Genomic DNA, 24985 nt, shown 5'->3' with positions numbered 1-24985 from the left:
TATCCTCACCAACGGTCCTGGGGCTGAAGCTGGAGGCAGCGAGCACAGGATCAGAAGTCAGGGAGCTGCACTGGCCAGAAGAAAGGGCAACGTCGGCAAATCTCTTTCTGTCTCCTCTTGAGAATTTGCCAAAGTGAGGACTTTTATAATGAATCCTTTAGCATCTTTGAAACAGAGGAGCAACTAATACTGCAGCCGGATGCTTTTGATTACAAGTACCATTTAAACAAACAAGAGCAAGCATCAGCTGTCCCAGCAAGAGATGATGGCAGCTTGGACTTGGATGGCGACAATGGACACAAAGAAGACAAAAACCTGTCTAATTTTGTGAGTGTGGTTTCTCCTCCCTAAAGCCTGACAAGAGTAAAATCAATGTCCCATGAATACACATGGGCCTCCCCTGCACATGACTATTGATTATTGTAAAGCAAACGAATTTATTACAGTTGGACTAAGTGTGCTTCTGGGAAGTTTTGCATCGGCACATGAAATGATTACCCATTTAGGACAAGAGAAACTCTCCTTTCTCTTCTGTAAAATGTGTTTTTAAAGATTAAAACAAATTGCAGCCTATTTTTTTAACCTAGAAATAAAAACACATTTAAAAAAAAAAAAAAAACCTTTTTGAGGCTGGCTTGTATCTTGCCTGAAATGAGGAAATGTGTATGAGGACACTTTGGAAACACTGAAACACCATACAGGTGTAAGGCATTACTATTACTGATGTGTACGAACACGCATCAAGCCATTATCAGATCCATGATGCATGGGTAATATATGTAAAAATAGCATACAGTAAAACTTAGGATTTTTATCCCAAAGATCTAAGAGAACAAAAAAGCAACAAGTTACATGTGGTTACAACTTTTTCTACTCTTACAGAGTCAGATATCAGTTTTTTTTAGGCACAACTAAAATTAACAAACAGGCCTTTTAAAAGATTCAAAATAAACATACTGAATATAAATACGTGGGGGAAAACACTAAACTATTACTACTGGCTTATGCAAGTTAGCGTTTTTACCCCACTTTGGGGAGGAGGTTATTTTACAAAAATAGGTCAGAGATAACCCCAAATGACATTACAAATAAATGATATGAACCAGCACTATTATTCAGAATCAAGACCCTAGCCTTGCAAAGAACTCTCTACAGAAAGTAGGTCTAAGGAGGATTAGGTTTCTGAATCTGGAAAGAATTCATCAGGCTGGAGTAAGTTTTTAGTATCATGCTAGAAAAAGGGATTTGTTGGGGGTAGGGGGAGGTGGTTTTTAATCTGCTTGTTTTGGGGGAGTGTCTCAGGATCAGAATGAACATATTCTCAATAAGTTTGTTCAGAACTACAAAGTATGCAATTTATTTTACTCTCTGAAACCCTGGAACCTTCCCGGTGAGGAAACACACGTAATTATGGGTCTGTGCCCTTGGATGCCATGTGAGCCCTTCAGAACACATTTGGCACAATTACTTTGAATTTTCAGAACACTGACATTTGAAAATAATCACTATTAGCAGTTAATGTACTAGTTGCTCTAAGAAACTCTTCTATTAAGAGCTGTAGATTCTTTTTTTGTTTTTAACATTTTTAATTTCAAAAAGCAATACACACTCAAGGTTGGGGAAGGGAAGTGGGGAGATGAAACAGCAAAAGGAATACAGTGCAATGAAGTCTCTCTTTTCTGGACCCCCAAGCCCTGCGGCTCCTCCCCTGAGGAAATCACAATCAATATTCTCAACACCGTCCTTCCAGTGGTATCTACACAAACACGTCTATAAATTCCCCTTTCATTTTTGTTTTATTACTCAAATAGTACACCCAGTTTCCACTCTTGTGAACCATGCTTTTTCCCCACTCAATAACACACCTCGGAGACTATTCCCTATCAGGATATAAAACACTATCTTATTCTTTTAAACAGCTACACATTCCTGGGGACATACCATACTTTATTTAACTTGTTCTCTACAAATGCATATTTAAGTTGTTTTCAGTCTTTTATAATTTCAAACAATCTTGCAACAATTTTGACATACGGCTTTACATAAATGTGTAAATGTACCTGTAAGAAAAATTCCTAAGGGCAGAACTGTTAGGCCAAAGGGTATATATATATATATATATATATATATATATATATATATATATGTGTGTATATATATATATTCATTATCTGACAGCAGCAAACTGCCCTCCTTACTCTATTGTATTCATTTACATTCTCAACCAACAGTTTCTGCTTTTCTACACTTTGGTCATCATGACATTTTCAAACTCTAGTCTCTGCCAATCTGCTAGAAGTAAAGCTGTTTCACACTTAGTTTTAATTGGTATTTTGTTTGGGATGAATAGGGTGAGTGTCTTTCCCCATGTTTGAAATTCATGTTCGTTCTTTTCAGTGAATTATCCACATCCTTTGCCAACTAGGTTACTGGTCTTTTTCTAATTGATTCTGAGAGCTCTTTATATATTAAGGAAGCTAGACTTTCATTTTCACATAAATTGCAAATTGTTTTTCCTAGCTTGTCTTTGCCTATTGATTTTTTTCCATTTTATTTTTCCACGGAGAAATTTTCTATCCAACTAGTTTACTAAAGTTTTCTTATGCTTTATAATTGTTTTTCAGCTGATTCTTTTAGGCTTTTAAAGATATAAAATCCCATCACCTGCAATGATGGGAATTTTGCTTTCTGCTTCCACTGTCTTTCTCTGGTTAATAACAATTGTGACAGTGTATATCCCTGTGTTGGTGCTGATTTTAGTGGGAATGCTTCCAAGGTTTCACAATTTAAAATGATGCTGGCTCTGGCTTGTGACAGTATTTCTGTAAGGAACTTTCTCAATGCATAGAGAATTTAACAATTCATTCTTGAGTATTATTTTTCCATATTTATCAAGAGGGTCTATAGACTGTCTCTGGTGTCAAAGTAAATCATTAGCTTTAGCACTTACGTGGTTATTTAGGAATAAGAAATACCAGGCAGCTACGGCTTTGTATTTACACTGTGCTACCCCATAAATAATTCATAACTACTCATCAAAACACTTCATCCGTATCAAAGAAGGCAGGTACTTCACATTACAGATGGGAAGACTGAGTCACAGAAGGATAATTCCACCCACCCCCTTTCTTCATCGCGACACTTTTGTGAGTTAGAAATAAAATTCAGACCTGATTCCCAATCCGATGTTTAAGCCACAAGAAAGCACCAAAGCCTTTAGAGAATTTAGTGGATGCCCAACATACAAAAAAGAAAGCAGGCTACAGCCCACTGCTGCACAATACTCTCTTCCAGACTCCTGAAGGCAACCTCCAAGTTGGAGCTTAAAACATCTGAAATGCATCACCCAGCAGCCAGCATAATAGGTTCATGCTCAGTGATACATGATGTTGCTGACATTCCTCAGCCAATTAGAATTCCTTTCAGCTGCAATGGAGGTGAACACAGCTGGAATTACAGAGTGGGGTGCTTCACCAGACGCACTGATTGTACATTAGTTAAGCCTTGTTTTAAAACAATAAAAGGATTTTTTTTTTCCCTTCAAGCTAGAAATATGGAAACATCTCACTTCGTTTAAATATCTAAGTGGATTAAATTTCATCTGTAGACACAACAGTAATTCTAACATTTAAAAAAGAAGATGTGCCTGTTCCTCATGGCTATGAGCTTTTGTTTTTTCGACATAGCTCTACAGTTCTTCTTTAGCTAGAATGGCCTTAGGGACTTCGGTCAGCTAGAGAGAGTGTAGCGGGCAACAAGCCAGTTTCAGTGAGGGGCTTTCAATAAAATTCACTTACAAAAAAAAGCCAACTAGTCATTTAAGTTGTTCAAACCCCACACCAAACCCGTGTATTTTTTATTTGCTATTTGTTTAAAAATATTTAACTTCTGAAAAAGTTTTGAAATTACACAAAATTGATTTTCAATGAGAATCCTCAAAGTTAGGGCTTCTTACCCAGAAAATCAGAGCATGGCAAAGATATCAGATTATTTCATCCACTTCAGAAGGTTTTTTGAACTTCCTTTTTGCTCTTAGCACTCAATAAAATGCACAATTCAGCTATTTTAACTTTTAACCAGTGCCCACAAACATGTTACAAAACAGCCAGTCTAGTTAACTGGATCACTGAGCTGATGTTGAAATATTATGGGTCTGTCTTTCTTTTCTTTCCTTTTTTAATTCATGAGAAAATGCTTCTTCACAAGTGACTCAGCCCCCAGGACCTCCCTTCTCACCCAATGTTCCACATTAGAACCAGACAATGTGACTGAACAGAGAAAAGGAAAATTTGTAGAAGAGAAGGAAAAACTTGAAGTTCAGACACGATTTTCATGGTTGCCAAAATAGGAGTTTTGAACTGACAGAGAAATTGGGCTTGAGGTAAAAAATTCAGGTTTGAGAAATCGCAACTATGATAAAAATTCAGATAGAAATAAAGCATATGAAATAGTTCACTTCTCAAGCCAGTTAGGTGGGTCAAGATTTTTTTTAACGGATTTGAGAAAAAAAGGTTTTTCTTCAGACAACACAGATGTGACCAAATCACCAATAAAATCAGTAAGAGAACCTGTATTTGGCAGAATGTGACTGCTTTTAAAGTGTAACTGCAGGGAGGGGGGGATAGCTCAAATGGCAGCCTGCATTGCTCAGCACGCATGAGGTCCCAGGTTCAATCCCGGGTACATCCCCCAAGAATAAATAAATTGACCTAATTACCTCCCCCCCAAAATAAAAAATAAATCAAGTATAACTGCAGTTTAAGCTTTGCAGCAGCATTTAAAGTAGCCCATCCCACACCCTTAGATAATTCAGCTCCAAGTGCCCTGACTGTACATTCATACGCAGGCTCTAAGGAAAATGTTCGGCAAATTCAGACACAGAGCGTGGGTAAACACTGATGACTTATTCCCACTTACCTCAGTTCCAGTTGTTAAAAGCAGCTTTTTGCCTGCCTTACATAAGTCAGGTTCTTTGCTGATACCAAGTGACACGGGCAACATCTTCAGATTTCTTAAACTTTATTAAAGTAAGTGTTGCCAATCAGTGAGGTCACTTGTTATTGATCAATTAAAGTTCTCTTTTTTAAATTTTTTTTTGGGGTGGGGGGATTAGGTTTATTTATTTATTCTTCTTTATTGGAGATACTAGGGATTGAACCCAGAACCTCATGCATGCTACTCTACCACTTAAGCTATACCCTACCCCCTGATCAATTAAAGTTCTTAACAGCTATTACTACAACTATTTCCCTCCATGCTGGATCATTTGGATGCTCCAAAAAGAGTCAACCTTAAAGTCCATGTGCTAGCACTTTAAAAATAGCTTCCATTTCCAGATGCTATGGAGAAAGGTCTCTACTTGGAATTAGAATTTTTCTCCCTTCATGATACACCGCCACGCTCCAAAAGATATAAAACCACAAGGAGATCTGAGAGTATTTCAAGCACAAAAAAAAAAAAGTAGAGGCATTTGGGATTTCAACGAACTGGTTAACATTAGAATAAAATTTAATTTGTTTGAAGAGCACCGTGGAACCCTGAGAGCTCCAAATTCCATTCTTTCACCAGAGTGGCCTAAATAACGGATCTGGGATTCATTTGTGCACCACAGAAGAACAAAGTTTTTGCAAATCCTGCTTGAATTTAAAATAAAAATGTTTCCAAAGTGTTTGATTTGCCAGTGAACTCTAAAATGTCTGCAAGGTAATGCTCTTCAACAAAGAGCCCTTAATTTTGCACATATTACACCCAAACCTGCCGAAACCATTTAAAGACTATTTTTCTGTTAAAATACCATGACGACATTCATTAAAATCATATTCTTTTCAATAGAAAGCCTCAAACATTTTTCTGCTGTTTAAGCCAGGTTTCCAAAGCCACGCAACATGCTACCCAATAGTTTTCAAAAACAAAAAGGATTCCAGAGGAAAGGGGGGAAAATCATAAATGTAATCAATACACATATGTAATGTTTGGCATAAATCGAACAGGAGTGCTGTGTTTTTACACAAATTCTGACTATCAGGACTGAGACTTAATAAAAGAAAGCACAAGCAAATGGTAATTTGAAAGAAGTAGGTAGCCAAACTGATAGAGCCTTGAGAAGGAAAGGAATGTTAATGGAGTCAAAATCTCATTTGATATATTAGGAAACTGAGACCCAGAAAGGTTAAGTAATTTGTTCCATATCATGCAGTTAGTGGTAGAACTTAGCCGAGTGAAGTCTTCTTGTTCTAAATCTGATGTCCTATTCACCACCAAATACAAGTGTGGACCCCAAAGTTCTAAATGCTCTTTTATAACTCCAGTGTGTAGTATTCACAGACTGGTTAAAATATCCCTCGTTTTCAATAATCATTTTTTCAAATATCACACAGGGAAATAAACTCTAAAACCTGTCACAAAATTACTCATCTTTTGAAAGATGGCTACAGAACATGCCCAAAGTGAAGAGATTTCAAACTTCCCCTGACAAGCTCAAAGATGAGGCCAAAACCTATTCTATTCTCAACAAAATAACCTAGTTCCAATGTTTCCATGTAAATGAATGTTCATCAGACAAGTGGCATCAAGTGTGTCTGCAATCAGTGCTAAATTCTCAACCTCGCTGCAGGGAGGACCACACTCACAGGTCCCCTAAGACCATCAATAACATCAACTGGGGGAAAGGGAAAAGGTGTTTTGGAAAGAACGCTCATCACTTGATACTTCAAATATCGAACACCAACCAAAAACTCTTTAAAGGATTTCTGCATCTATGACATATAAATCCCTGAGTCCAAAAATAATTTGGGAGGAAGGATAAACCAAGCCCCTCCCCACAATTAGGCTTGATTAACATATATACACCTGACACAAATGTTGTAATTAAAACCCAGTCCTTCTCAAACATTAATCACAACTCCACCAAAACTAAAAAAATCAGTTACTTCTGCCTTTAACAAGAAAAGTGAAACCAATCTGATGTCAATTATAGATTACATTATAATTGAGAACCAAATTAAAGTTGTCAGTAATTAAAGTTTTACAAGCATTACAAAGTCAAAAACGTCGCTTTTATGTAACCATAAAAATAATAATGTATACGCTGTACCCACATAGTAAGAGTGTTTCCTACCATCTCTGGAATAAAGAAGTATGTTCCTCCAGAAACAAAGATTCCTAGGATATACCTGTTACTTACAAAACGAGAGTCTGGGTTTGGGTCCAGATCCTTACCTGACCTGACATCGTTATACAAAAAAATTTTAACCCTTTCCTTGAAACAAACAAACAAATGGATCATGAAACAACTAAGGACTCTTAAAGGAAATTTTAGTTTGAAAAAAATCACCCATTGTTGTTTTCGTAGATTTTAACCAATGATTTAGGGCCATGTATTTACCATAAAGTGTCCAAAATGCTCATTCTCTTTGTGAAAGAATCTGACCAGACTGACTTTGGAGTCATCATCAGACCAGTCACTGAAAAGAAAAATCCAGGGGAAAACCCCTGACAGGGATTAGCCTGAACTTTTAATTTCCTTTCCAGAGCTGGAAATATTCATGTTTGGAAAGTCCCCCAGCAGAGCCGTATTTGCAACACGACAATCTGTTCTCAGGTATGAATTTAAACCGGGAGCCAGGGCAGCAGCCCCGCTGTACTGAGGAGAGTGAGAAAGGGCAGATGAGGGTGCAGACCGGTCCAGGGTCTCCCGAGCCCGCCCGCGAGGGGCGCCGCGGGCGGACACAGTAGCAGCTACACATCCAAACCACTACGTCGCAGGCCCAGAGCAGGGCTTCGCGCTCACCCTTGAAGGTGGCACTACAGAGCTACCTAGGAGACACGGGCATTTCATTGAAGACTAAATGAGAGTTTATCAAGGAGCTCGCGTTACTGCAGCTGCCAAACCCTCCAAAGTGTGTGCGTGGGGTTTGGGGGGGCGGGAGTTAAGGATGTTGGTGCGGGTGGAGGGGGTGCCGGTAAAGTGCCATGCAGAGCAGAAAAGAATTGAAGCAGCACAGTCAAGAGTAGATAGTGATCTGGCCTGGGAAAGGAAGTGGACTAGACTGAAGAGGTCTGGACCAGAGGGGAAGTGAGGAGCACAGGACCGGGAGAAGCTACAAGATAGGATTGAGGAATTCGAAGCTGAAGGAAAGGGTGGAGGCCGCGAGACAGAAGCAAGGGGGCGGGGCCGGGAGATAAGCGAGGGCGGGACTAGGTAGAAAATAAGGGGCGGGGTTTAGGGGGAAAGTGAGGGGCGGGGTTGGACAGAAGAAAGGGGCGGGGCCACAAAGGAGAGAAGCAAGGGGGCACGTGAGGGGGTGGTAGAAAGAGGAAAGCAAGAGAGCGGATGGGGGAGGGGTTGGGGGGACCAGGAGGGGAGAAGCGAGGGGGCAGGTGGGGGGAGAGACAGGGAAGCGACAGAGGAGGGAAGGTGGTGAGGGGCGGGACCAAGAGGGAAAAGAGAGGGGGCAGGTGAGAGGAGAGGGAAGAAATCGAGGGAGGAAGGGGTTGAGAAGCGGGGGGCGGGGCCAGGAGGGGAAAAGCGAGGGACGAGGGGAGGAGAGGGAGGGGAGCGAGGACGAAGGAGGGGATGAAAAACGGAGGGGGTCCAGGAGGGGAGAAGTGAGGGGGCGGGGCCAGGAGGGGGAAGCAAGGGGCCTGGGGGAGGAGAGAGAAGGGAGAGGATGGAGGGAATGAAACGGAGGGAGGCCAGGAGGGGAGAAGCGAGGGGGCAGGTGGGAGGGAAAGGAGGGAATGGGGGGGGCGGGGAGAAGCGAGGGGGCGGGGCCGGGGAGAAGCGAGGGGGCGGGGCCGGGAGGGAGAAACGAGGGGCACTGGCCGAGGGGGGCGACGAGGTCCTGGGACAACGGCCGGTGTGGGGGAGGTCTATTTCCCCAGGGAGCTCTGCGGGAAATTCCGAGGCTACCCAGGGGCCGAGGCTACCCAGGGGTGCGAGTGGGCGCTGGGGGGGCGGCGGGGGCCTCCCGCCGGCCGTACCTGTCAGACGGATCTTGATGCTGGAGCCGTTCCTGCGCGTCCCGGGGTTCGACATCTCCCGCCAATGATCGGGCAGCCGCGGATCCAGCGCCGCCGTCCCCCGGCCCGGCCCGGCCCGGCCCCGCCGCCGCCGCCTCAAGGTTACGGCTCCGGGCTGGGCGCCGGGGTCCGAGCCGGGACACAAACTCCGCGGCCCAGGCGTCCGGGCGGCGGACGGATGGTCGAGCCGGGGGATCGGCCCTCGACCCGGCCCCCCCGACCTTCGCTCGCTCCCAGCCGACCCCAGTCCGGAGTCGCCGCCACCGCCGCCGCTGCCGCCACCACCTCAGAGCCGGACGCCCGCCGCCCTCGCCGCTTCCGCTGCCGCCGCCGCCGCCGCCGCCTCCCGGAGCCGCGCGCGCTCCCGCAGCCGTGCCGGCCCGGCCCTGCGCGCGCCCGGGCCGTGCGCCCCCGCGCCTGCGTGCGTGCGCGTGCCCGCGAGGCACAGCGGGGCGGGGCGCGCCGCGAGGCCACCTCGCCCGCGCAGCCTCGGGCGCGCGGGATTCCAAGCCGCTGGCCCCGGCTTCCCGCATCCTTCGGGCGGGGAGGCGGGAGGAGATCGGGGGCTGGGGCGGCCCGTGGAGTCGCGGCGGCCGGGAGCGAGCACCGGGTCCGCCCCGGGGCGGGCGGGACGGCGGGGCCCGACCACGGTCTTCCTCGGTCTCCGCCACATTCTCTGAGGGAACCGGTTTGCAGATGCGGACGTTGAGGTTGAGAGAACCGTATCGATTTTCCAGGTCTCTCACTCAAGGTGGGGCATACATGAAACCGTAGTCACTACAGCGAGCACTTCTCACGAATAGGCGTGGAGTCCCGGTTTATTTATTTACTTTTGGTAAAGAGCGTCTAGATAATGCAATTTCAAGGGAGGGACTTCTCAAAGAGACAAAGTCCCCTAGGTGTGTTTGGGCAACTAGTGTGCTCTGTTGACTCGTAACAAAGTGGCCAGTCTCGCAGGAAGTACCATACATGGGCAAGGTAAACAAGATGCGAGCGACGGATAGAGGTAGATGTTTATCACTATCCAACCTGCATACAGTTTAGCCAGACAGAAAGGCAGCTTTGTGGCCTGTTTCCCTGCCTTCCGCCAACACTTCCCCTTCTCCCTGAGTTGCACGGTAGTGCTCATGCTTTCTCTAGCAAACAAACTCCTCCATTTGTTAACCTATTACAGAGGAAATACTATGTTAACAGAGAGGAAAGGCTGAATTTGTTTATCAACCTTGTTTTTGACCAACTACCTAATTCTTTGAATGCCTTTATTTGGTTTGTGTCCTAAGGAAACCAGGCTCAGAGCCCTTACAGCCAGGGACCTTTCTTGGGGTCACAGTCTTTGGAATAGAGCCTTCTTCCTGGTGCCCCTTGACATGCTCACCTGCTGAGGCTGAGCTCAAGCAGACTCCCTCCTGGGCTGGGTTCAAGGCTGCCTCTCCCAGCCTCAAGTCAGTGGCACAAAAGGACAGGCCTAGATCATTTCTATGGCCCCTTGCAGCTCAGACTTTCAATGACTCTAGTGAAATGTCCAAGAATACAAGCTATGTTTAAGCAACAGAGCAGTAGATCCAGAATCCAGCTCTGTTTCTCTTTGTAGGCAGTTGTCACTGAGTTTCTGGGTCTGAGTAAATCCATTTAGAGCCTCTAATGCCTCAGGTAATCCCCAGTCTTCTTTCAGTCCAGTCAGTGTTTTTTCCCCCACTTCATTCCCATATTCAAGAAATCTGTTCTTTGTAAACCAGACTAAACATTTCTCTGCTTACCTGAGTGCTGGCCCCTGGTCTTACCCCACCAGTTTCTGACCTACAAGCTTCTCACTTCTTAACCTCATTGTTGTCTTACCTTCCCAGGTATCTGGGCCTTTTCTTGATTGTTTCCTCAACACCTGAGTCAGAAGGTCACTTATGGAGGTTACTGACTTGCATTTCATTTACTCATTAACAAGTAATTGCTGTTGTCATTTAACTAGATAACGGTGTCTTTCCACAAAACCTTCACTAGAACCTTCCTCAATGGATGCCGGTGTTTTTATTCATCAGCAAACATCGGCCACCTACTATGTGGCTAGGGCCAAGGAACACATAAGTCGGAACTATAGCATTTCCGAGGCTGGGTTGATTGGATGAAACAGATGAGAACTGACAATGATACAGTGATGGAGATGTTCACAGAGGGCTAGAACATAGATTTCAGGATAATTCTGCCCGGGAGGAGAGAGATGGGGAGAGCTTAGAAGAGTCCCAGAAGATCTTGTTCTAGGGCTTTAAAGGCAAGTTTAAGTTCAAGTTTGCTGGGCAAAGAGGTGGGGAAGGGCATTGGAGACAGCAAACAGCTTGTGCAGAGGCGTGAAAGTGAATGCATTTTTCTGCGCAGATTTCAGTGTCAGTTTCAATTTCAGTCACGTGGCTGCTAGATCTTCTCTCCTTACACCCTACTCCATTAAATGTTGATAAAGATAAAAGATATCTGTCCACTTAAAAGTCACCCGCCACAATTTTGTGCTAAGTCTGTAGGCCAACCCTTATATTGAACTTAACATGTACCTTGATAGCCTTTTTTCATTGTGTATCAAATTTGTCAAAAATTCTATCAGCCCTCTGTTTCCATGAGTCCTACATCTGGATTCAGCCAATCTCTGATTGAAAATATATGGGCGAAAAAATTCCAGAAAGTTCCCAAAGCAAAACTTAAATTTGCCCCATGTACCAGCAACTATTTACATAGCATTTACACTGTATTCCATTTTGTAAGTAATCTAGAGATGACTTCAAGGAGGCTGTGCACAGGGTATACGCAAATAGAATGCCATTTTATATAGGGGCTTGAGTATCCGAGGATTTGGGTATCCGAAAGAAGACCCATCACCCACAGATAGGGGAGGATGGCTCTGTCTTCTAAAGATATCTTAATAGATGGGAAATGTCCAACAATTCTGCTGAGGCAGAGATGAAAATTCAGTGAGTCTCTTCAAGGATCTTCTTTGCAGTGACTTTACAAAAAGCAGTTTTGACCCTGCTTTTGGTGGAGGATTTGGCAGCTGATTTTATTGCCCCCAGATGTATCACTTTCCTGAGTCAGTGTTACTGGGCATTTGAAACGTTTTCCAGTGGGAGGAAAAAAAGTCTCTTTGGATCTGACTGCAGCAGGCCTTGGCCTCTTTTGGAGACCCAGCTTCTTTGAGAATCTGATGCAAACAGTGGAGCCTTTCACCAGAAAAAAATCATATGTGCAGATACCAAATTTTGCATCCCGTTTCAGTGGGTTCTTGATCCGCTGAAACCCATCTGTGGATCCAATAAGGTCTCAGCAAATTACATTGGGAATATCCCATATGTATGTGTTCAGGAGCCAGCAGAGTGGTAGCCCCTTTTGAAGGCAATGGGTGTCCTGAAAATAGGGTAGCCATGACCCACACAGATCCACACTTGACCCTGGCTTCACCCCATTACCAGCTGGTGCCAGAGCAGGTTAGTGAAATTTGCTTTGCTCATCTATAGAATGGAGATAAAAATACCTCTCACTCAAAGTTATTGTGAGACAAATCTTGGATGTAGATTTAGCAGTCTAATACAGCAGGCTCTCAGTAAATGGTAGTTCTTATTAGTACATGTAAAATGCATGTGCTAGTCTTTGCTCCAAAACCTACTGGTTCTGTTACCCCAGGGAAATCTGGAATATTGTGCAGAGAATCCCTGGTGGGAGTAGCTGGTTATTCCAAATGCCTCTTGAGAGCACATGTCCGTCTCTGAGCTGGTGCCTCTGAGGCCAGTGGCTAGATCAGATTAGGCTTTACGTTCTGTCATAGAGCTAGGATCTAAGATGCTTTGGCTTTTTACCTAAACATCAAGTTTTTAAAATAACTGGATGTACAAAATGGTGACTAATTAGCTCATTCATTTGTTCTTGTATGTTCAGAAGCCTTTAGGAGCTTTCTCTAAATTACAACTTAACCTCCATACAAGTCTTAGTATGTTATTATCATTGGTAAGGTTTATTACCTGGGGTTTTTTTAACTGAAATTTTTATTGAGATAATTGTAGATTCACATGCAGTTTTAAGAAATACAGAGAGATCCTTTGTACATTTTGCCTAGTTTCCCCCAAAGGTAACATTTACAAAAGCATAGTATAATATCACAACCAGGATACTGACATTGATACAGTCTAATATTCAGATTTATTTATCCCAGTTTTACTTATACTGATATGTGTGTGTGTTTGTATTAAGTTCTATACAGTTTTAACATCTGTGTTGTTTCAAATATCCACCACCATGGTCAAAATACTGAACAGTTCCAGTGCCCTCACGTTGCCCTTTTATACCCACATCTTTTGTCCCACTCTCAATACCTAGCAATTGTTAATCTGTCTTCCATTTTTAAATGTTTTCAATTATAAAATGTTACATACATGGAATCATCCAGAATATAGTCTTTGGAGATAGCAGTGTAATTCCCTAGAGAGCCATCTACATAGTTACATGTACCAATAGTTCCTTCCTTTGTATTACTAAGTAGCGTTCCACAGCATGGATGTATCACAGTTTGTTTAACCGGTCACCCTTTGAAGGTCACTTCGGTTAACTCCAATTTTTGGCTGTTACAAATAAACTACTATGAACATTTGTGTGTACTGGTATTTATGTGAACATGATTTTTCATTTTGCTGGGATACATACCCCACAGTACAATTGTTGAGTCATATGGAAATTACATGTTTAATTTCATAAACTGCCAAACTGTTTTCCAGAGTGGCTGTAGCATTTCATTTTCCTCCCAGCAATGTTTCTCAGCATCCTTGCCAGCATTTGGTGTTATTTTTTCATTTAGTCATCCTGATAGGTGTGTAGTTGTGTGTCTAATAACTGTGGGATTGAGATACAGATTATTTCTTCACATACAGGCAGCCAAGTAGTTAGGGAAAATTCCAGAAAAATAATTCTAAAGTTAAATATAAGTAAATAAAGATCATAGCTGAACCCCACAGTCTATGTTCAGAAACAGCTAAGGTTATGAGCAAAAATGAGAAAATAATTGTACTGCTATTATTCATTTAAAAATGTAGTTTCATTTATAGAGTAGTTCCCATTTAAATAAGCAGTGTTTTAAGTAATTAAATTGATTATCCTAATCAAAGTAAGGCACTATTAGGAATATCAGCTCAATTTTTTAAATGCAGACATGACAGTTTGATTGTAAAACAAAATAAACAAAAGCTTGATTGTCTAAGCTTCTGGTCTGCTACTCCTTCAAGATTTGACAATTTCTATTGGTCCAGAAAAATAAGATGAAAAAATTCTCTAAATTTGGTATCTCATCTATAATATATAAGCAACAATAACCAGAGAAATCAACACAGCAAAGGAAATTCTAAGACTCTGAATCGTTGTTTACTGGCTAAATATTTTTGTTCATCTTCTAACAAGGTTGGAGGAAGCTCTACTATATTCGAGGCCAATGATTCTCACAAGTATGGTCACCAGAGCAGCAGTATCACGTGGGGACTGTTAGGAATGCAAATTCTCAGGTAACACACGACTTACTGCAGCAGAAATTCAGGCGGTGAGCCTGACAGTCTGTGTTTGAACAAGCCCTCCAGGTGAGTCTGATGCACGTATGTACGTGCGTTTGAGAGCCACGTGGAGGAGGTGGGGAGGGGGTGGGGAAGAACCACTGTGAAAGGCACACAGTTACCTTTCTATGGTCCTAATTAAAGGGGGAGAACAGTGATACACAAAATCCCAAACCAGAGTATTTTGGCCAGAATGTTCAAAACAACTCTAGGTAACACAAGCGAAAATGAGATCTATTAGAAAAACTTCAGGGGTCATAAAATCCTTGCTCGAGCTTACGATAGACAATGGGCAGTGGTCAACACATCTCAACAGCGAAGGAGCAGACTCCTTCATCAGACGCAGCATGGCCAGGATGCCACCCCAGCTCCCCTAGGCATGAATGCCATCTGTCCTTCCATCTCAAGACATAAGCTCTAAAGGGAGTTCTCAATTGGTTGACGTTATAACCAAGCGCTGTGTCCCGGCTGTCTGGGGACAGTGAGAAGGAAAAACGCAGCCCCTTTCACTTGTGTGGTGGAAACGGGGCCACAGCCTCCTGCCCACTACCCAGTAGGTCTTTTCTCCCTAATAGGAAGAGAACTGAACAGACCCCACGCGGCGAATGTCTGTTTCGGGAACATGATGGGGGAAGGATGAACATTTCCAGCATTTGATTAAACTGATATCCTCAATTTAGAGTTCCGTTTTTGATGCTCCAAGCTCACACTGACTCGTATGAAGATGGGGGCAGCCTACCAAGAGGAAGGGCTGAAGGAAGTCTGTGGCTTAAAACAACCTGGAAAATTCATGAATCACACATGCTTGCACTAATTATCAAAAAAAAAAGAGCTGTAGTAAGTGTCTGTCTGTGGTAAATATTAACCACAGTTTCTGCTGGCAAGGAGGTGACCCAATTCCCCAGTCCTCCAGATGCTCTGGACCAGTAACCCAGTCATTGCTGTGTGCGTTCTGCTCAGTGTTTAAATCAACTCCTCCAGAGAGGTGGTGTGGCTCCCACTGTCCCCTGATTGGGCAAAAATAGAATCAAGTGCAGAAGAAGTGACAAGATTCCCCCAGTACCCAGAAAGGGGCGGGAGCCATACCTCATTATTTAAAGGCAAAATATAAACAAATTAAGTTAATTTGGGGTTCTGGTTTGTGTGAGGGAGAGATGCTGTATAATTATTAGCTTCTATTCCTGCTTCACAAATGTGATAAAGATTTTCAAGGACAGCTATTTCAAATCCAGGTTCATCCCTTGTCGGGTGCCTGTCACAGAATTATAGTGTGCTGCAAGCCACTACTCTGTCCCTCAGGCTGGCATCAATCTTTCGTCTGCCCAGGATCTCCCTGGATGAAAGGGGCTTAGCCCACAGAATAGCTGTAAGACTTCTCTTTTTTTCTTCACTGAAAGTTTTAGAAAACACTATTTTTGTCAGAGAAATGCAAATCAAAACTACAATGAGATATCACCTCACACCAGTCAGAATGGCCATCATTAAGAAGTCCACAAACAATAAATGCCGGAGAGAGTGTGGAGAAAAGGGAACCCTCCTACACTATCGGTGGGAATGTAAATTGGTGCAGCCACTATGGAGGACAGTATGGAGGTTCCTTAAAAAACTGAAAATAGACTTACCATATGATCCAGCAATCCCACTCCTGGGCATATATCTGGAGAAAAACATAATTCAAAAAGACACATGCACCCCAATATTCATAGCAGCACTATTTACAATAGACAAGACATGGAAACAACCCAAATGTCCTTTGACAAATGACTGGATAAATATGATGTGATATATATATATACAATGGAATACTACTCAATAAAAAGAGAATAAAATAATGCCATTTGCAGCAACATGGATGGACCTGGAGATCATCATTCTAAGTAAAGTAAGCCAGGAAGAGAAAGAAAAATACCATATGATATCACTTATATGTGGAATCTAAAAAAAAGGACACAAACAGACTTATTTACAAAGCAGAAACAGACTCACAGACGTAGAGAACAAACTTATGGTTACCAGGGGTTAAAGCGGGTGGGAAGGGACACATTGGGGAATTTGAAAATTGCACCTCCTGGGGAGGGATGGCAATGTTAGCTGTCTTGACTGTGGCGGTGATTTCACTGGTGCACACATCTATCAAAACTCATCAAAGTGTACCTCTGAAGTATGTGTAGTTTACGGTACAGGAACCAGACCACAATAAAGGTGTTAGAAAAGCAAAACAGTTTTTTGTCATTTGTATGCACCAATTTACAATATTAGTTCACTTTTCCTCTTTATTCGACTGTAGAATTTTAAGCAAACATTAAGACCTTCAGTGTACCAGATAATGTGATGTGCAAGGTAAATTTTCTTTTGCTGTTAAAAACCATTTTTATTGTAAAATATGACACAGAAAAGTGAACCTCCTACATAGTCACCACTAGGTGAAGAAAGAACATTGTCAGGCCCCGGAAGACACCTGAATTCACCCTGCAGATCCCAGTCTCTCCCAGCGCCCCACCCAGGTAACCACTCTCCTGACTCTAACGGTAATCATTTCTTTGTTTTTATTCATAGTTTTATCAGTTCAGTATGAAATCCTGAGCATACAGGGGTTTTTTTTGTGTGTGTGTGCCTATTTTTGACCTCATAAATGGAATCGTACAATATGTATCTTTTGCATCTGGTTTTTCTATTCAACATCATGTTTTTGAGATTCATGCTTATATTGTGCTGTAGCTAGTAGATCATTTATCTTTACTGTTTGTATAGGATTCTATTGTCTGATGATATTTCCATTTATTTATCCATTCATGGACATTTGGGTTGTTCTAATTTGGGGCTAATATGAACACCAAGTTGCATTTTGACTAATACGAACATTGCATTAAATTGCACTTTCTGGTTACTAGTTTGCTATTGCTTTGGCTATTTGAAAGCCCTTTCACGAAGTGCATATTCAAGGTTGGGGAGGTTGTCCATTTTCCTTTGGGATTTTCTGTTTTTCATACGAATTTATAGGCATTCTTTTTGTAGTCTGGATATGAGCTCTCCATCAGTTTTCTTTTTTCCAATCTTTTTTTGTTGTGGCAAAATACCCATAATATATAATTTACCATCTTAACCACTTTTGTCATAGCCTTGTGCTGCATCACTGTCTTCCATCTCCAGAGCTCTTTTCATCTTATAAAACTGAAACAGTATCCATTAAACAATCACTCCTTTATTTCCTCTCTTTCTCCAGCCCCAACACCCACCATTTTACTTTCTGTCTCTCTGAATTTTGACTATTCTAGTTACTTCATGTAAGTGAAATTATACAACATTTGTCCTTTTGTAATTGGCCTCAAAATTCAAATGTTATAGCATGTGTCACAATTTCCTTCCTTTTTAAGGTTGAATCATATTCCTTTGTATGGATGGACCACACTTGGTTTATCCATTCATCCAGCCATTGACACTTGGGTTGCTTCCAACCTTTAGCTACTGTGAATAATGCTGCTATGAATATGAGCATACAAATATCTCTTCAAGACCCTTTTTTCAATTCTTCTGCATAGATACCCAGAAGTGGAAGTGCTGGATCATATGGTGATTCTGTATTTAATTTTTAAGGAACTGCCATACTGTTTTCCATAACGGCTGTACCATGTTATACGCCTACCAGCAGTGCACGAGGGTTTCAATTTCTCCACATCCTGGCCATCACTTGTTATTTTCTGGGTTTTTGATAGTAGCCACCCTCGTGGGTGTAAAGTGGTATCTCATTGTGGTTTTGATTGATATTCCCCTGGTGACTCATGACATTTCACATCTTTTCATGCGCTTCTTGGTCATTCATACATCTTCTTTGGAGAAATGTCTATTCAAGTCCTTTGCCCATTTTTTCATTGGGTTATTTGGCAAGGGATTTTTGAAAGGTCAATTAGGTATGGCCCCTGCATTTTGAGGCTCATGGCTAGTAGCGGAGACCATCACACATGCGAATGCTTCAAACGTGGTATAAATGAGACAGAAGAGCCAAACTGAAGGCTTCCCTTTCTCGAGGGCACCACTATGTTGTTGATGTCAGTGGGGAAAGAGAAAGGTCAGTGGCTTCACCTGGAATGCGCGTGGAAGGAGACTTGCCTGCTGAACGCTTTTGCCTTGTATTTTAAGGTGCAAGTTTCTAAAGAGGTTCCAGAACCGTTGGTGATTAACTCAGGAGCATCATCAATTTAAATATACTTGGGAGGTATACTTGGTAACTTTATTTCTCTTAAGACAGCCCCCAACCTTTGCTTTTTAAAAGGTTTGAGCAGTTTCCATGACAAGCCACCTCTCTTTCTGCTGTGAATTTTCATCTTAGGTTGTCACTTAGAGGTATGATCAATTTAGACGTCGCAATTTGCTCTGAGAGCAAAGTCTGAGCGCAGGACAAGGCTGTCTGTCATGCCTCTCTTTCCTAAGTGAGAGGCCCTGGAATCAGATGAGAAAACAGCTTTGTTTTCACTGAGGAGAGTACTTGCTGCGAAGGAGACAGACTGTCCTTACTGCAGCTGAGTTTATGGTTTATGGTTGGATTCTCCACTCATTGATGAGAATTAAGAGACTGGAATGTTATCCTAAATAAGCCACATTGCATCTGAATGGAATTTTTTGATGACAATGGGCTGGTCTGAGAATGCTTCCGCTGGAAAAGAAGTTGGGCTGAGTACCATGAGAGCTGTTTCCTGGAACCCATCTGTCTAACGCATCCTTTCCCTGAGGAGTTTCCACGCCCTGAATGCAACCCCTTGCAGAATACTTCCTATGTATGTCGGAGGGATAAGGGGTGAGGGGAAACGGTGCCCCCAGTGAATGACTTAGGAAAGATATGGACCTGCCAGTTGCCTGGAATATGGTATTTGGGTAGCACTAGGCTGTTTTGCCAAAGAGCTATTTCTCTTCTTATCGGGAAGACTTGACCTGGGAGTCAGGGTCAGAAAGAATTGCAGCTTTCACCCTTGGTTACTCTGGTTAGAAGTCAGCGAGGGGAGGGTGTAGCTCACAGGAAGAATGGGTTCAATCCCCAGTACCTCCATGTTAAAAATGTTTTTTTAGTTAAAGAAAAAAAAAAAACAAAAGCAAGCTCCTGAGGTTTTGATGGGAGGCGTGTGCTTGCAGTTGGAGAAGCCCTGTCTCCAGTACCCCAGGGTAATCAGGGTGGCTGTACTCCTTGGAAATCCTTCTAGAAGTCCCATAAAAATCACTGTCAAGCCTCCTCTGGATTCTGTTTTCTTCATCACCCAAACATTTCTTTCCTCACCTTTCCTCAAAAATTGAGACTTGCCACAGATTGTTTAACAATCATCAGCGTTTCCTTCCCTCAAAATGCATAGAGAACTAAACACCCAAGGCACATAAGAACCAGGATAAACCCCAGAGCAGTTCAGTCCCTGGCAGTCTCCACCTTAGGCATATGACCTGCAGTGGGTTTGGTATCAGCAGGATGGGTTTAAATACTCCCGTTTGCTGACTGTGGGATCCTGGGAGATCCCCTTACATCTCCAGGCTTCAACTTCTCATCTATAAAATAGGTATAATACCAACATCATACTGTTATTACAAGAACTACCAGGGTGGAAGATGATGCCTGTAAAACTACTTTGTAAAGGTGTCATACAAATGATTGTTCCCAATCGAGGGATATTTCTATCTAAACCTGCAAGCTTCCAAAGAAGGACTTTGGTTTCCTTCACATGCTTATTTAACTGAATGTGTAGTGACTAGGACTCGATAAATACTAAAAGTTCCCCTAATTTTTAATAATTCTTAAATGTTGTGATTCTCTGTACCACCCCCCTCAAAAAAAGAAAAACAATCACTTTTAAGATTTTCTAAACAATCACATTTCTCAAAGACAAGCCCATCAGGGACTTGGAATAATTTCCCCATTTATGATTCACCCAAACTGAGTAAAAGGGTGTTTACTTTGGAGGAAAGACACTCACACATGAAAGCATCTTTTTATTACTGGTAACTCCCAAGTCGTTTGTCAGACTTTGATTGTATGTCGTTATGCTTCAGGAATTTAGGACTCCAATCCATACTCATGCAATACACTGAGCTTACACAATTCTAATGTCTTTGAGGGTTTTTTAAAAAATTATTACTAAAAACCACCAGTGACAAAATTGGGACTCCTCTCTACTCTCTCTCCCAGCCACAGGTTAGCAGTTTGGGGAGGTCCCCCAGAATTTTCTTCTATACATGTGCTACCAGATATATTCTATTCTTACAAATAATAATCCATATACACTGATATTTCTTGATTTACCACCAACTTAAGACATCATCTTGTCCATCAACACATGAATGGATAAAGAAGATGTGGTATACACACACACTGGAATACTATTCAGCCACAAAAAAGAATGAAACTTTGCCCTTTGCAGTAACATGGGTGGACTTGGAGGGTATTATGCTAAGTGAAATAAGTTAGACAGAGAAAAACAAAAACTGTATGATGCCACTTATAAGTGGAATCTAAAAAACACAATAAGCCAATGAATATAACAAAAAAGCAGCAGACTCACAGATATAAAGAACTAACTAGTGGTTACCAGTGTGTGTGGGGGAAGGGCAGATCGGAGTGGGGATTAGGAGGTACAAACTATGGGGTACAACACAGGCCACAGGGATGTGTTGTTGCACACCACAGGGAATGTAGCCAATATTTTGTAATAACTGAACATCGAAAGTAACCTTAGAAATTGTATAAAAAATTAAAAAGTTTTTAACAAAAGACTTCATTTTGACTCCCTGTTGTGAAAGATGAGTTCAGTAGCTAACACATCCCTCCTCCTGCCTCCAGTTTTGTAATCATTATTTTCAGTTCTAATTGTACATGATTAATTTTTTGAACTTGTCCTTGCTCTCTATCAGCCTGGAACGCGTGATCCCCCCCACGTTAGATGAAGCTATTGGTACCTGACCTTCTACCCCACCTCTCTACACTACCCCCTGCATCTTTTGTCAGCTGAACTTTGACAGTGTCAAGGACAAGAACATTCACAATCCTTTCTGCATGCGGAGCTGACTTCCCTGTTTCTTCTGGTGGTTTCATGAGTTGATTGTTTCAGAATCAAGATCAAAATCTCACCACATTTTTTTTGCTTCACCTTTGGCCACGAGTGTCTTACACAGTGTTCCCCCCTGTTGTTTTTAATTGCTTTACTTTCTTCCTATTGATGAGAAAGGAAAAGACTTGGGTTTTCTTCAACGTGTCATTAACATCACCTGGCTTCTTAGTCATTCTGTCTATTATGTGGATCTATTTCATTCCTCTTGCTGAAGATATTCCACCTGGAGTTCTCTGCCTTTCTCTTCTAATATGGAACAAACAACTTTCCAACTTCACTCCACAACTCTTACCCTGGGAATCCTTTTAATTGGAACTCTGGGCTGGTTTCACCATTTCTTGTACCTTATGTCTTTCTCTTTGTTTGCGAGGGGTAGGGAGTAGAGTGTTTTCATCCTTTTTCTGATAGGAGTACATCCTCAAATCACTTTCTTAGAAAGTATTTGAAAGGTAATCCTTCTGGGTTTCTATCTGAAAATATGATTATGCCTTATATGGTTCTAGAATTCTCAATTCTAGAAGGAATCGATGTCTCGATGGAAGACAGTGATGCAGCACAAGGCTACGATAAAAGCGGTTAAGATGGTAAACTATATATTATGTGTATTTTGCCACAACAAAAATTTGAAAGCATTGTTCCATGACCTTCTAGCATTGTGTCCCCAGAGAGAAACATCGTGTTAGTTTGATTCTCATCCTTCTGACGGTAACTTTTTTCCCTCTGGAAATTTTTAGGACCTTCTGTTTAATCTTGGTGTTCTGAAATTTTACAAAAGCATGGAACGTAGGCATTGATCTTTTTCTTATTTTTTCTGCTTGACACCCAGTGAGCCCTTCAGCCTAGAGATTCCTCCAGTTCTGGTAAGTTTTCTTTCATGATTTCTTTGGTAATGTCTTTCCCTGTACTTTCTCTTTTGTCTTTTTTTGGAACTCCAGGTACTCAGGTGATGCGCCTCCTGAATTCATCCTCTTATTTTTCTCCCAACTTTTTCATCTCTTTGTAACGTTCTGGCCTGTATTCTGAAAGATTTCTTTACCTTTATCTTCAGGCTCTTCTCTTGAATTTTTTTTCCCTGGCAATCATTTAATTTCTCAGGTTGTTCCCGTTTCATAGCATCTTCTTGTTTTATGGCTACTGCATCTATCTTCTCAAATCTATTGAGAATATAGAGATTTAATTGCCCCTACCTTCTCTGAATTCTGTGTCTTCTGGGGACGGATGTTGTTTCATGCACCTTGGCCTTTCTCTTTCGTCATGCTGGTTTCTTCTTGTGCCTGATCATGCAAAATTAAGAGTGGGGGCCTAGGTTAATTTTTCTGAACAAATGAGTCAGATTTCTTGTGTATATATATATATATATGTGTTGCCATTAGGATTCTTCCACAACTGGATGAGCTGACTGGGTGCGATAAAAAGTTCTCTTGACCAGCAGGTAAAAAGAAAGTCAGTCTGATTCTTGATCTTTTGTATGCAACTTGTTTTTACTCTCTGGACATTTGTAGGATCCTCTCTTTCACCAGAGTTTTAAAATTTCACCATAATGTGCTTTGGCATAGGCTAATTTCCATCCATCTTTCTGGACCCCTCACTAGATCCTTTTAGTTTGGAAATGTTTTCTTCTGCTTTGGGAAATACTCTTGAATTATTTTCTTTGATCATTTTCTTTCCTCTGTTTTTTTCATTCTTTACTTCTGGAATACCTCTATTCAGATTTTGGACCTCTTGGATTCCAAGATTTATATAATCTTTTCTATTTTTTTATCTTCATCATTTTGGTCCACTTTATGGGAGATTTCCTCAACTTCATCTTCCAACCCTACTGTTGAGTTATTTTCATTTCTACTATGTATTTTTAATTTCTAAGAGTGCTTTTGGTTCTTGGGCTTTTTTTTATTATTAAAGTATAGTCGATTTATGTACAGCATGGTAATTCAGTTATACAGATTTTCCATATTCTTTTTCACTATAGCTTACTACAAAAAAATATGAAATGCTTCACAGATTTCCCTGTCATCCTCACACAGAGGCCATGCTAGTCTTCTCTGTATCGTTCCAATTTTAGTATATATGCTGCCGAAGCAAGTATCTGGGGTTTTTTTTTGAAGTAGCATCCTATTTTTGCTTCTTGGAAGCAGTATCTTGATCTCTTGAGTATATTAATGATACTAGGATTGGTTAATTTTTTCTTTGCATGGCTTTTCTTCCAAATCTCCCACAAGCGCCATTTGTTTTTGCCTCTATTATGTCAGAGGTCTTCCTCAAATGTCCAGTGATTCTTGGCAGCCTCTGGCCTGTTCATTTAAGAGTGAGGTACTAAAAAGCTAATCAGAAGCTCTGAGATCCTGGGATAATCTGACAGGGTTGTTTCCCTGTGGAGTTCACAATGTTAGCATCTTTAGGTCTTTCCTCTTGGGGTGGTCGGATTTCCCAGAGGAGAATCTTCTAGTCTCCCACCTGGAGGGTACACACCTGGCTGGCAGCATTCTATTTACCCAGTGGGGTGTAGGGGTGAGGGGAGGGGGCTTACCATTCCCCGTGTGAGTTACTTAATCCCCAGGCACTCAGCGTGATAAATCTGCTTTTAACCTTGCCCAGTGTATCTTAATACAGAGATCTTTTTGACCCAATGGAGAAAACTTCCAGTTTACTGCCAGGGTGGGGAAGGGGCAGGGGATTAACCTCCTGGAGTAAGAGGATATGATGGCTTCTTTTCTCTTAACTTGTTATTGTTCTGAAGTCTTTTTATTTTTAACTTTTAAATTTAAAAAATGGGGGGTAGGTAATTAGGTTTATTTATTTTCAATTTTTTTTTAAGTGGAGGCACTGGGGATTGAATGTAGGACCTCGTGCATGCTAAGCACGCACCCTACCACTGAGCTATACTCTCTCCTCCCTAACTTTTAACTATGGAGAGCTTCAAATGTCCACATTGGGGGAAAAAAACAGAACAGTACAATAACTACCTGTACCATGGATGGACCTATCACTAGCCCTACCAGCCATCATCAGAGTAATTTGTTTCAAAGTAATATCTTCAAAAAGATAACGGCAGTGGAACACAAAGATTTTGTGTCTGGTCGTTCAAAACGTCACTGCATCTGCCGTCATTCCGTGCTTGTCTCAAAAAATGACACTTAAAATTAACATAGCTTTAACATTAAACGTAAAAAATTAATACTTCCTTAATATCGAACTTCAGTTCAGTGTTCAAGTTTCCAAACGTCAGATGCGTTTTATTTATTTCTACACTTGCTGTAATCAGAATACAAATAAGTACACACATTCTGGACGGTCAATGTGTCTTAAGTCTCTTAACTT

General features: G+C 41.8%; 1 protein-coding gene and 1 non-coding gene across 5 annotated transcripts in view; both read right to left on the bottom strand.

The window, feature by feature from the left end:
- SMURF1 (SMAD specific E3 ubiquitin protein ligase 1) overlaps positions 1-9331 on the bottom strand; it is a 102689-nt gene extending 93358 nt beyond the window's left edge. For 2 of the 4 annotated variants that reach the window (XM_064478695.1, XM_031432494.2), the window contains exon 1: positions 8983-9331. In XM_064478695.1, the coding sequence (XP_064334765.1) occupies positions 8983-9037 (55 nt within the window). In that variant the 5' untranslated portion in view covers positions 9038-9331. The remainder of the gene's footprint in view (positions 1-8982) is intronic. The other 2 variants (XM_064478697.1, XM_064478696.1) reach the window with 2 other exon arrangements.
- A 14315-nt stretch (positions 9332-23646) lies between these two features.
- Positions 23647-23753, bottom strand: LOC116147261 (U6 spliceosomal RNA). The gene has a single exon (XR_004130795.1). It is a non-coding gene; the product is annotated as a U6 spliceosomal RNA (small nuclear RNA).
- Between the last annotated feature and the right edge of the window lie 1232 nt (positions 23754-24985).

The sequence above is a fragment of the Camelus dromedarius genome, chromosome 24 (assembly GCF_036321535.1).
Source record: "Camelus dromedarius isolate mCamDro1 chromosome 24, mCamDro1.pat, whole genome shotgun sequence".
NCBI lineage: Eukaryota > Metazoa > Chordata > Mammalia > Artiodactyla > Camelidae > Camelus > Camelus dromedarius.
The sequence above is the reverse complement of the archived record's forward strand: the minus strand, read 5'-3'. Positions and strand labels throughout refer to the sequence as shown.